Here is a 13,551-nt window from a genome sequence, read left to right as displayed (position 1 = left end):
TTGTAATTCTTTAGACGATGTCCAGTATATCTTTACGGAATGTTCCTAGCATGATAAAGAGGACATATTTAGAGAAAAAAAAATAAAGAGATTTCATGAGTATTTTAGCAGAAATCAGCGCTCTCAGAGACCAACTACTTCTATTAGGTAAAGATAAACACGATTTTCACGACATTCTATGAATATATAAATTGAACTCTAACGAATTATGTATAGTTATGAAGCAAAAGCAAAAAGTTTTACTTGTACATACTTAAAATTGAACAAGACATAACCTGCCAGTGTCAGTTCAAAATGAAAGATCATCAAGATTTGGGCGGTAGCCAAAGTGGTGTACCAGTGAGGTACAAAATGACCTCGGAACTGTTTATGACTCGTATATTCAACGATGTGGTACGTACATACTAGTGGACTATCTACTATCCCTAACTTTCTACCCAGCGATCCCCGGGGTGTATAGGCGGTCTATCTCTACCTGTATATACGTCCGGTTGATTCACACATAAAAAACCTATCCTATTCGTATGTTCTTAGTTTTTTTTACTTAAAAAATTTACAAATTTTTAATAGAAGTTCGTGACATCAAAAAACCCTACCCATTCAAACCTAATTTATGAATAGGCGGTCAGTACGGTCCAAAAATCACAAAACTCGTGTCACGAAATATACGGAGGTCCCATTACCTACTTAAGCCTGTCAGTTAATAGCAGAGGAACTTAAAAATCATCAAGCATTTCTTGTATTCTGATACAGAAATGGTCATTATGTATATAATTGTACCTTGTATATAAATTAATATTAGTTAACAAAATTTAATACACAGCGTTAGCCTATGTTAATATTTAATACGATAATAATGTAAACTTAAGTAAAATTTAATTAACGTAGTTGTAAATAAGCACTTAGAATTCTATTTCAAAATATTTCAAATCCTAGTTTCAATACATCGCAATATTATTCCTTAAGTGGTCCGTCACGCAAATGCGTAATCAAAAACAAATAAAACGCGCAGGAGCAAAATAACCACCAAAACAATCATAATATAGTAACGGAAACGATTTGCTTATAAAATACTAATGAAGAATAATACTAATGAAGAATACTAAGAAATATTACTTGATTGTGCCTGTTTCTTTATACCTCGATAATTAGAACTTTAGAATAAAACAAGAATATAAAATGAAAAACTATAACAATTCAAATTTTAATCTAAAATTTCATACTTCGTTGGTCACAATATTCACAAAGACCTTGCTTTAAGACCTCTTCATGATTAATTTACCTACGTATAATTATAAAAAAAAAAACGTAGAAATAACACATATAAAAATATATCATATTTCTATAAATAATCGACATCGAAAGTGCTAGCAATCCATTTCCGATTAAAATACCTAAAAAGACTGTCAAACGAAAAATAAAATTTTATCTCGGACATGGCGCTGCTTAGACAAATTAAAACGTTTGCTCAAACTAAACCGAGGCCATATTTTATTATTAAAATAAAATTCTATTACAATATACCCAGTCACAACACATTTATAGTTGTACCTTTCGAAAACCGCTAAAGATTGCGACACACAAGCGCAACGGCAATTTAACGCAACAAAAAATACAAACACACTCACAAACAAACAATCCTAATTACACGCTTTATAAAACTTAACTACACACATGCGAACACAAAATCCACTTTACATAACACCCGTAAATGGGAATCCCACGGGCTATTTAAAATTAAACCGTAAAGATACGTAAATACATGAAAATTAATTAAGAAATAATCCTCGACCGTACAACTGAGCTTAATTTCCGAACAGAATTGTTACGGACGGCTTACGTCACAATTGATTGTTTTTGTTAGTTATAAGTAGGCTAATAAAATAAAGTATTAAGTAGTACGTAAGATACATAGATATAAGTAAATTGTATCTTAGACATTAAGCTATGTAATCATATTGTAAAAATAATGTAAGAGTAAGACGAATGTATGCGAGAAAACAGGAGATGGCAACAGGCACGAGAGAGAGAGAGAGGGCAACAGTATGAAATAGACATACGGGCCAGAAAGTGAGGCAAAACACCCCTTCTACCAAACGCAGGCTGAAGTTGGTACTTGTCTCAAACGGGTCCGATCGGTTGGTGCTCCGCAAAGGGCGGGGCCAAGATATACCGTTATCAAACGGGCCCGTTACGTTGGTACTCCGCAAAGGGCGGGGCCAAGATGTACCGTTATCAAACGGGTCCGTTAGATTGGTACTCCGCAAAGGGCGGGGCCAAAATCTACCGTTATTAACCGTCCTATTAGGTTGGTACTTGTCGCCAACATGTACCGTTATGTTGCCCACTCTCCTAGAAGCAGGTCTGTGATTGGTCAACGCAAATGGCGTGACCTAGACCTACCGCCATTGGCCCGATGCAAAGGCGCGGGAAATGTACTAGCCATCTCCCGTTATGCGGCTGTTACCGGGGTGTGGGAAACGCTATATAACGCGTTTCCCAGCAACAGCCAGTCACTCTCTAACGAACATTCGCCGCACTCAAACAAGAAACTAGAACAAGGAAGAAATAAGAAATAAAGAAATAAGACCGAGGAAACAATTGAAGTTTAATTAAGAAGCTTTGCAACCTCAACAGTGTTTGGTCCTTCGAAAATCGGATAAGAAGTGTGGTGCTTTCGCCATACTCAATAGTGTTTGGTCCTTCGAACGTCGGATACAGAAAAAAGAAAAAATCAGCGTCATGGCAAATTACACAAGAAGCCGCAAGAACAGATCAGAATCGGGAATCGGTGAATCGGAACGCGCCTTACAAGCAAATTCTGCCACCTTTCAACAGATCCACGAAGAATCTCCGAGATCACCATCAACAGCCGTAGAAACAATATCACAAGGAAGAGCAATAGAAAAATCGCTAGTGCGAATTTCTATGGCACCCCCGGCGCCCCTCGCCCCGCTAGAAGGAGATAGCGCACAACCGTCGACGTCACAGCGGACAGAGACGACTCAGTCTTGTAGGCCTCCATCGCCTACAGGTACTGTGCGCTCTCGGCGCTCGACAAACAGCGCTATAGCCCGCATTAGATTGGCCGAGTACGAGGCTGAAAAGCAACTAGCGGAGCTCGAAGAAAGGCGCCTGAACATACAGAAAAATCTAATCAAAAGGCGATTAGAAGCGAACATCTCGGCGATAGAAGCGGATGAAGCGGCGACCATAGACGAAAATGAAATAGTCTGCGAATGGATCGATAGGAGTCAAGCTACCAACCAACCACAGGAGCCAGACGTACAACCTCCCCTCGCAACGGAAGTGCGGGGGGAGGAGCGGATGCAACAAAGAGGGGAAGGGATCGAACAGCTCGCAAACGTGTTAGAGAAAATGATCCATTCCAGACCGCCGCCGCGACAGACGTCGGACCTCCTGCCATTCAACGGTAGCATCATGGAGTGGCTTCCCTTCAAGGCGGCTATGGAGGATTCGACGCGACTGTATAAGTTCAGCGCAACAGAGAATCTTCTCCGACTAAGAAATAGCCTCCGAGGGGAAGCAAGAGAGATAGTGCTCTCTCAGCTATACACGGCAACTCACCCGGATCTTATTATGAAGACGCTGGAAATGAAGTATGGCCGGCCCGAATACATCGTAGATAAGGCGATGGAAGATCTAAAGAGACTTCCGAGGGTCGGCAGCTCCAGCGGGGAATTGAACGAGTTAGCCGTCAAGCTCCAGAACATCGTCTACACAATGAAGAGTGTAGACAAAAGAGGTTATCTCCAGAATCCGCTATTAATAAGGGACGTCATGGAGAAGCTTAGCCCGCATTTAATAAGCAAATGGGCGGAACACGCGGCGGTGAATGAAGAGAGAATCGCCTGTGACAACGAGATAACGGTGCTCGCCGAGTTTTTGATGGCGGAAGCAGACAAGCTGCTACGTTTCACGCACACCGGTAGACACGGCGCTTCAGGGTTTCTCAGAAGGGAGCGACCAACAACGAAGAGGACCGTGGTTAAAGAAAGGGTATTTACTACTAGTGAAGCAACGCGTGAAGAGCAATCAGTCATGTGCTTCCGATGCAAGTCGACGAGTCACTATACCCCGTTGTGTCCGCAGCTAAAGAAACTTACTACGAATGAAGTGTGGAAGTGGGCTAAGGAACAGCGGCTATGCTTCAGATGTATGAAGCGGAAACATAGCAGAGCCACATGCCAGGCAAAACTCTGCGGAGTCGATGGATGCAAGATGCCACACCACGCCATTTTGCACAAAAAAACAGAAATTGTTCCTAAAGAGGAAGAACCGTGTGCAGAACAGAGCACACCGGCGACAGTAATGAATGTCGCAACAAAGTCAATGCCAGGAACCGTGTTACTGAAGACCTGCAAGGTAAAATTAAGTGGTCTACGGGGGGAGGTCATCACGGACGCGCTCCTCGACGAAGGGTCTACAGTAACGTTGATCGACGAAGACCTGGCATACGAGATCGTCAAAGGGGGTCCGAAGAAGCCGCTCAAGCTTAAAGGTATCAATGAAGATCGACGAGTGAGCAGCGCAACGGTGAAGTTCCACATCCAAGGCGTACACGAGGATGTGAAACACGAGATTACAGCAAGAACGGTCAAAGGGTTGCAGCTGTGTCGGCAGCGAGTACCGGATAATTTGACTCGATACAAACATCTACGAGGCGTCGTGAGACACACCGTCAACGAAGATGTCAAGCCTCGGATGTTGATCGGTGCTGACAACTGGCACCTGATTGTGTCGAGACAACTGCGTACCGGTAAACACAACGAACCAGCCGCATCGAGAACCATGCTGGGATGGGTGATCCACGGTTCAGTGCCCGAAAGGATTATAATGCAGAAAGAAGAATCTGTGCTCCACGTGTTCACCCCAGCCAGCGATTTGCAGCTGCAAAGGCTCGTCGAGAAACACTTCGACGTCGACTCACTGGGAATAACGAACAAAACTCGAGTCAGTGAGAACGACAAGAGAGCGGAGCGGATCCTAAAGGAGACGATCAAACGAAAAGGCAATCAGTTCGAGGTCGGTTTACCATGGAAAACTGACAACCTGGTACTACCCGACAGCTACGAATACGCGCTCAAGAGGCTTCGCACGCTCGAAAAGAAAATGAGCAAGGAGCCCGCATTCAAAAGCGAATACGGGAAGCAAGTCGCGAATCTCATCGGTAAGGGCTACGCAGAGGAATGCGACGGTAGCGAACAAGCAAGCAGCGTCAAGTGGTACCTACCACACTTCGCCGTCGTCAACATAAACAAGCCAGAACGGGTACGGATGGTGTTCGACGCAGCGGCCAGAGTGGACGGCGTGAGCTTGAACGACTGCCTTCTGGAGGGACCGGATTTGCTAGCATCGTTGACCGGTATATTATTCGGGTTCCGCGAGAAGAAGATCGCGGTCACGGCGGATATCGAGGAAATGTTCCTACGAGTGAAGATCCGCCCCGAAGATCAACCGGCACAGATGTTCCTGTGGCGAGACGGTCCCAATGAAAAACCGCGCACATTTAAAATGACGTCAATGATATTCGGAGCGTCGTGTTCACCGTTTCTCGCTCACAGCGTGAGAAACTACAACGCTTCCGAATTTGAAGACGAGTACCCCGAGCCAGCGCGAGCCATAAAGGAGAAACACTACATGGATGACTACTTAGACAGCTTCGACGATGAAAACAAAGCGGTCGAAACGATACGGGACGTCATGCGAATACATGAAAGGGCTAACTTTAACCTGCGGGGATGGAACTCGAACAGCACAAAGGTGCTCGAGAGTATACCGGACGTTAAGCGATCAAAGAACTCAGACGTCCGACTGACGGCGCACCAAATGGAGAAGACTCTCGGGCTCAGATGGAACCCGAGAGAGGACACTGTCGGCTTCAATACGGACATCAAAAGAGTCCCGGAAGCCGTCAAAACTCAACGTAGAGTGCCGACAAAGCGGGAGGCACTAAGCGCCGTCATGTCTATCTACGATCCACTAGGACTCATTAACCAGTACACCGTGGTAGGGAAGATAATCCTACAAAGGCTGTGGCTGAAGAAGGTGCAATGGGACGAAGAGCTCCCAAGCGACGAAGCTGAAGAGTTTCAGCAGTGGGTAACCGGTCTAGAAGACATCTCCGCCCTGGCTCTGCCGCGATGCTACAGTATGGAGATAGCACCGGGGTCAGAAGTACAGCTGCACGTGTTCAACGACGCTAGTGAACAAGCCTTTGCGACGACAGCCTACTGGAGGATCCGTCACGAGGACGGCGCCATAGAAGTAGCGCATGTCATGGGAAAAGCAAAGGTGGCGCCGTTAAAGCTGTTAACGATACCGCGGCTAGAACTGCAGGCGGCGGTTATTGGAGCTCGGATGGCCAGTGTGATAGTTAAAGAACACACATGGAAACCGAGCAAGGTTGTTTACTGGACCGACTCCAAAACGGTGCTTCATTGGATCCGAAACGAAGACAAGAAGTACACACCGTTCGTGGCACACAGGCTTGCTGAAATCGCCGAGTTATCACATAGAGACGACTGGCGATGGATATCAACAGACGACAACGTAGCAGACGACGCTACGCGCATTGGAACCAGACGGATAAGCAGAACGGACCGCTGGTTCAATGGACCTTCGTTTTTGAGAACGCCTGAGGAAGAGTGGCCTACAATGATACCGGACGGCGAGCGAAGCGACGAAGTAGTGTACAGTACGTCAGAAGGGAGTAGGGGAAGGTGGGGGAATTGCGGACGCTTAAGCAGATTCACAAATAAAACTCAAACTATTAATAATAATCAGTCTGTCTTTATTAATTATTAAACTATAGTTATTTACCTATCAAATCAACATTAATAATTATATGAGATCAATCAACATTTATTAAATTTTAATCAAAAACAAAAACGTATATGTCCGTAATTACCCTTAGCTCTTGGGGTAAATACGGACCAGTGCTGGGTTAATTGCGGACAACATGGGGTATTTACGGAAGAGGTCCCGTTTCATTTGCAGAATTCACAAACGTAGCCTCTTGAAGAAGACCCAGCACTGCAATTCTCGTGTGCCCAATTCTCGCATTTTGAACACATAATCCAGTCTTCGGTGGGTGGGTCACAATACTTTTCCTGGCAATAAATGCAGAAATATTCATCATTTTCTTTATCAGATTCAAAATTGTTTAAGTTTCTTAAACCCTTTGGTCGTTTTTCTTTAGTGTTTTTTTGTTTCTTATTTGTAGTTTTGGTCTTTTCTTGTTCGAGGTTCTTTCTCTTTCTTTCTATTTTCTTTTGTTCTTTTTGCTCTAGGTTTACTTTTTCCGGTGTGCTTGTAAAAATAATGGAGTGTTTTTTTTTTACTAATCGTTTTGTACGAGTAGGTTTTAGAGTTGGTACTTGCACTACATTACTAAGTGGTATTAAGGAAGATGAACAAGTTTGACTTGTTATACTTTGATTAACACCAGCTTCACTAACATCACTCACTAATGCAGACTGACTATGTATCGTTTCGCTTAAATTAAATCTTAAATCGTCAAAGTTAGCGTCATTATTAGAAAGTTGAAATATTTCCTGAGATTCTATTGGATTAGAAATATTTTCATTGTCAGCATCACAGACAACTTGAGATTCATTGTGGGACTTATTTTGTCTTGAATTATTGCTATTTGTTTGTAACTGTTGTTCAAGAGGAGAGAGTGATGCAAAAATATCACCAAAACTTTCAAAAGTGTTTTTAAATTTATCTGGATCCATTGGACAAATTCCAGCAGACTTAAAGCCATTCATAGCTTTATCAGTACTTGTAATTCTATTAAAAACCTTTGTATAAAGGCCTACAACATCATATGCCGTAATTTTGGTGCCTGGATGGTTAACCATGAAGGATTCACATTCTCTGTTATATGCTGTTTTTAGTGGGCCATGGAAAGTTAAATCTAAAGGCTGCATTCTATGGGATGTGTGAGGTGGCAAAGTTAAAACATGAATAAAATTCTTGCGACAAAATTCGTGAGCTCTCAAACTAACATGGCTTTCATGGTTGTCTAGTATGAGTAAAATAGGATCATCTGCAGATGGTTTTGCAAATGCTTTAAAATGCTGAAGCCAATCAACGAAAATTGATTCAGTTATCCAGCCTGAGTCAGAAACACAAGCCACCATGTTACTATTACTGTCCTTCATAAGCAGTGCATTCATTCGCTTTCTTTTAAATATAAAAAATGGTGGAATGTATGTACCTCCAGCATTAAAACAATTTATAACTGTGGTCAAGGAACCACGTTCTGCGCTAGTACATTTACCTACTTGTCTTAATCCTTTCGGTGCGAGAATTCTGGAATTTCGTTGTACAGTACTAATGCCCGTTTCATCAACATTGTAAATTGAATTTGACTTAAACTGGTATTTTGTCATGAGTGTTTTTAAATTTTCAAAAAATATATCTGTTTCTTCTTGATTAAATGATGTGATTCTATTTATTGAAGTAGCTTCTGTTCTTCGAAGTGATATATTGGGGTGTCTCGCCATAAAATTGTAATACCAATCCATACCTGCCATTTTTGTATCTTTATTAAAGTCATTTACTATGTTATTAGCAGCGGCAAAATCAAATGCTATTTTTCTTAGGGTAGGAATTGTTATCCCAAAGAAGGCTTTGCAAGATTTTAAAATGAATTCGACCAGTTCGTTTTCTTGAGATTCATTAAAAACTGATTTCTTTCCTCTTTTTGGCATGGTACTAACACAGTCTTTTTTCACTTGATCAAAAAGGGTCGCTCTGGGAATGCCATACTTCCCTGCCGCCTGTCGAAAAGGAGTCTTTTTTTCTTTAATTTCTTGCACAGCTCTTCGTAAAGTTTCAATGGTGTAAGTTGGTCCTTTTTTCTTAATATATTTTCGAGGCATCTGGAATATAGAAACATTTCTATAGGTTTTAATAGATAATAGGGGAATTACAAAAAATAATATAAAAATAATAGGTTTTGATAAATAATGGGGTAATTACAGACGTCCGTATTTACCCCAGGCCATTTGTCCGCAATTGACCCAAACGAGTTAGAAAAAGAACAACAAAATTTTTTTTAGGTTAACAAAATTTATCAAGGAAAATGGTTGTACTATTTACTCGTCATTTACATCGCAAATGACAGAAAATATGACTTTTTTACTGACACCTATTCTTTTTGAATAACACTCAAAATAGTTAATACTAAAAATTACATCAAAATCACAAAAAATGTAAAATTGTAATTACCTTGAAACGTGTGCGCAGCCGTCTGTCAGAAATGTTTAGTGGGCACTAAAGATGGCGGAACGTAACGCGTGATCGCGGCGGCGGGACGCGGGCGGCAGGTATAGAGTAGATAAATGTTAGTCCGTATTTACCCCGTGTCCGCAATTCCCCCATCGTCCCCTACTAGCGATGACGTCACGCTACCCGACATCAGCCGGTTCTCATCGTATAAGAGGCTAATAAGAGCCACGGCCATGGTACGATTATTCATCGAGAGACTCAAACAAAAACAGAGAGACATCCCGTTGCAAGTAGCGCACATGAAAGACGCCGAAGCGAGGTGGATACGACAATCTCAAAAGGAGTCGTTCGGCGATGAGTTAAACAGGTTAAAAAGAAAACAGCCGCTTCGTAAAAACAGCAAGCTTACGAAGTTGGACCCGGAAACAGAAGACGGCATCTTAAAAGCGAGAGGACGCATTGGAGCGTCAACGGTAACAACACACTCCAACCGACCAGTGATATTAGACGGCGGGCACTCCTTCACAAGGTTACTGATAGACAACGGACATCGGAACGCCGGGCACGCGAATAACGAGCGCGTAGTAAATGACCTACGCCAACGGTTCGTTATATTTCGCCTGCGACCGACAGTAAGAAAGATAGCAAAGGGCTGTCAGTTCTGTCGGGTGTACAAAGCGACGCCTAGGCGTCCACCGAAGGGAGACCTACCTGCGGAACGAATTGATCCGGGGCACCGCGCATTTACATACTGTGGTGTCGACTACTTCGGTCCCTTGACGGTAACCATCGGAAGGAGGCACGAGAAGAGATGGTGTGCACTGTTCACATGCCTAACAACGCGAGCAGTGCACCTAGAGATCGTACCGTCTCTATCAACGGACTCGGCAATTATGGCGTTGCGACGAATGGCCGCCAGAAGGGGCTGGCCGCGAGTTATTTACTCCGACAACGCCACGAATTTCCGAGGCGCCGACGTCGAGCTGCGAGATTGTTATCGAAAATGGATCCCCGAGCTCCGGAACTACTGTCTACAATATGAGACAGAATGGCGATTCATACCACCGGGGGCGCCACACATGGGAGGCGCATGGGAACGATTGGTGCGCTCTGTTAAAGCGGCGCTCAGTACAACGCTGAAGGAGAAATCTCCGAAGGAGGAAGTGCTTCAGACACTACTCACGGAAGCAGAGTACAGCATAAATGCGAGGCCGCTGACGCACGTTCCAGTAGACTACGAAGAAGAAGAAGCCTTAACTCCAAATCACTTCTTAATGGGGTCGTCGACAGGCCTGCCTAGGACGGGGCCGTGTACCGAAGCGGATCGCAGCACATGGCGGCGATCACAGGCGATGGCGGACCAGTTCTGGAGACGATGGCTCAGGGAGTACCTGCCGACACTCATACCAAGAGGGCAATCGAGGATGGAGGGACCGCAGCTGCAGCCGAACGACCTCGTCATGATCGTCGACGGCACGCTGCCACGCAACACATGGCCCAGGGGGATCATCGTACGAGTGTATCCGGGACCAGACGGCGTCGTCCGAGCGGCCGACGTGCGAACCAAGGGAGGTGTGTTCCGGAGACCTGCAACGAAGATCGCCGTCCTGCTGAGGGGAGAGGCTGCGAAGAGTCTACGCCGGGGGGAGAATGTTACGGACGGCTTACGTCACAATTGATTGTTTTTGTTAGTTATAAGTAGGCTAATAAAATAAAGTATTAAGTAGTACGTAAGATACATAGATATAAGTAAATTGTATCTTAGACATTAAGCTATGTAATCATATTGTAAAAATAATGTAAGAGTAAGACGAATGTATGCGAGAAAACAGGAGATGGCAACAGGCACGAGAGAGAGAGAGAGGGCAACAGTATGAAATAGACATACGGGCCAGAAAGTGAGGCAAAACACCCCTTCTACCAAACGCAGGCTGAAGTTGGTACTTGTCTCAAACGGGTCCGATCGGTTGGTGCTCCGCAAAGGGCGGGGCCAAGATATACCGTTATCAAACGGGCCCGTTACGTTGGTACTCCGCAAAGGGCGGGGCCAAGATGTACCGTTATCAAACGGGTCCGTTAGATTGGTACTCCGCAAAGGGCGGGGCCAAGATCTACCGTTATTAACCGTCCTATTAGGTTGGTACTTGTCGCCAACATGTACCGTTATGTTGCCCACTCTCCTAGAAGCAGGTCTGTAATTGGTCAACGCAAATGGCGTGACCTAGACCTACCGCCATTGGCCCGATGCAAAGGCGCGGGAAATGTACTAGCCATCTCCCGTTATGCGGCTGTTACCGGGGTGTGGGAAACGCTATATAACGCGTTTCCCAGCAACAGCCAGTCACTCTCTAACGAACATTCGCCGCACTCAAACAAGAAACTAGAACAAGGAAGAAATAAGAAATAAAGAAATAAGACCGAGGAAACAATTGAAGTTTAATTAAGAAGCTTTGCAACCTCAACAGTGTTTGGTCCTTCGAAAATCGGATAAGAAGTGTGGTGCTTTCGCCATACTCAATAAGAATTATATGAATACTCTTAAAAAGTAATACAATATTTAATTTATTTGAATTCTTTATTGAATAAATACACTAATACAAGTGTGTACAAAAGGTGGGCTTAAAAATATTTTTATTATATAAACTGTATTAATTGTGTATAAATAAAAAGATATTAATTTAAAATGTGTAACTTAACGTTTATTTCAACTAACAAGATTTTTTCACATTTGATTTTTAGTTTTATTTTCAGGCTGCAGCATATTGATTCACTTCAGCCTATAATATCCCACTGCTGGAAATAGGCCTCTTTCCCCATGTAGAAGAAGGATTAGAACTTAAACCACCACGCTGCTTCAATTCGGGGTAGCGGATAATCATATTTGTTGCTATTCGCAAAAATATATTATAAAAATACGCTTAACAAATATATGTTATGCGTATATAAAATGAAAAACAACAATCAGCTAATAATAATATCTTTAGACCAGACTTCATTCGGTCATGGTATTCGCATGTATAATAAAATACCACAAACGATTTTGGAATTGTCTCAACATAAATTTAAAGTTTTTATTAAAAAAAATTAATAGATAAAGCTTATTACTCGGTGCAGGATTACATAGTTGATAAACCTGTGTGGACTTGGTGACGCTGTATTTTATGTAACATGTATCTAATTTTGTACTAAAACACAGTTTATATATTAGTTTCAAAAGAGTAACTGCGGAGTTTCTTGCCGATTCTTCTCTGCAGAATCTACATTCCGAACCGGTGGTAGCTTCACTTTTACAAAAATAATAATTTATTTTTAAAGTTTTTATTTGTAAAATGACGATTCGAAAGTGCTCTTGGAGCCTATTTGAATAAAGCTATTTTTGATTTTGATTTCGAACTTATCATACACATTAGATTTGTTAACATTGCATAGGCGTTGAGTACCTACTCAACGCTATTATTCTGTTTTAACATTAATTAAGCTACATAGGGTAATGTAGAAAAGGTTTGGAGAAATAAATGTGAATGCTCGCAAACGAAAAAAACAGACTTAATTTACATCGACCAGTACCAGGCTAGGGATATCTTCTTTCCAACAAAAAAAAGAATTATCAAAATCGGTACATTCAGTAGAAAGTTATGCGGTATAATACAACGTAGGTAGACGAAAAAAGCGTTAAGAAAATACGCATTATTTGAGATAACTTAAAAAGTACTCATCAGAGCTTTATGAAAATTAAATGGTATCACATGACAAGCACTAACTTTCGATTAAAACAAGAATCGAATCGGTCGGAGTCGAAATCGGTCCACCCAGTAAAAAGTTCTGAAGTAATACACAAAACAAAAGAAAAAAAATACAGTCGAATTGATAACCTTTGAAGTCTTTTGGACAAACTCAATATATATATATATATATAAAATAAGACATAGCATAAATAAGTCGTTAAAGTTTTGTTATGCAATGAATAAAAACATTCGTCATTCATTATTTTAATTTCCGGTTTTATAATTAAATATAACACTTACTATAACCCTTTTTATCTTTTATTCACTTTCATAAATTTCAATTACATCACATTATATAAATGCTTCATAACATAATTATTTTATTTTATATTTAATCCGTGTAAAATAATATTATTTCACTCTTTGAATATTTAAAACGATAAAACATGTCTTATTTTAAATAGTAATGGTTACACAATTTTCCTATTTACTTATTCATTACCACTTACTCCAACAATGTGTTTATAACAATTATAATGGAAACAGAAATTCATGTGAATTTTGC

At 41.9% G+C, this 13,551-nt stretch overlaps 3 protein-coding genes across 3 annotated transcripts; 2 read left to right on the top strand and 1 right to left on the bottom strand.

Annotated features, from left to right (window-relative positions):
- Window positions 1-294: 294 nt before the first annotated feature.
- On the top strand, window positions 295-6,971 carry LOC123659220. The gene is made up of 3 exons (XM_045594473.1): window positions 295-393; window positions 2,638-6,743; window positions 6,938-6,971. Exons 1-3 carry the CDS (start codon window positions 295-297, stop codon window positions 6,969-6,971), a joined length of 4,239 nt encoding a protein of 1,412 aa, XP_045450429.1.
- A 39-nt stretch (window positions 6,972-7,010) lies between these two features.
- On the bottom strand, window positions 7,011-8,741 carry LOC123659219. Its single transcript, XM_045594472.1, has one exon. It carries the CDS (start codon window positions 8,739-8,741, stop codon window positions 7,011-7,013), a length of 1,731 nt encoding a protein of 576 aa, XP_045450428.1.
- A 633-nt stretch (window positions 8,742-9,374) lies between these two features.
- LOC123659218 lies at window positions 9,375-10,940 on the top strand. Its single transcript, XM_045594471.1, has one exon. It carries the CDS (start codon window positions 9,375-9,377, stop codon window positions 10,938-10,940), a length of 1,566 nt encoding a protein of 521 aa, XP_045450427.1.
- Window positions 10,941-13,551: the final 2,611 nt, after the last annotated feature.

This window comes from Melitaea cinxia, chromosome 13, assembly GCF_905220565.1.
Source record: "Melitaea cinxia chromosome 13, ilMelCinx1.1, whole genome shotgun sequence".
In the NCBI taxonomy this organism is placed as follows: Eukaryota; Metazoa; Arthropoda; class Insecta; order Lepidoptera; family Nymphalidae; genus Melitaea; species Melitaea cinxia.
This window is presented reverse-complemented; position numbering and strand designations above follow the sequence as displayed.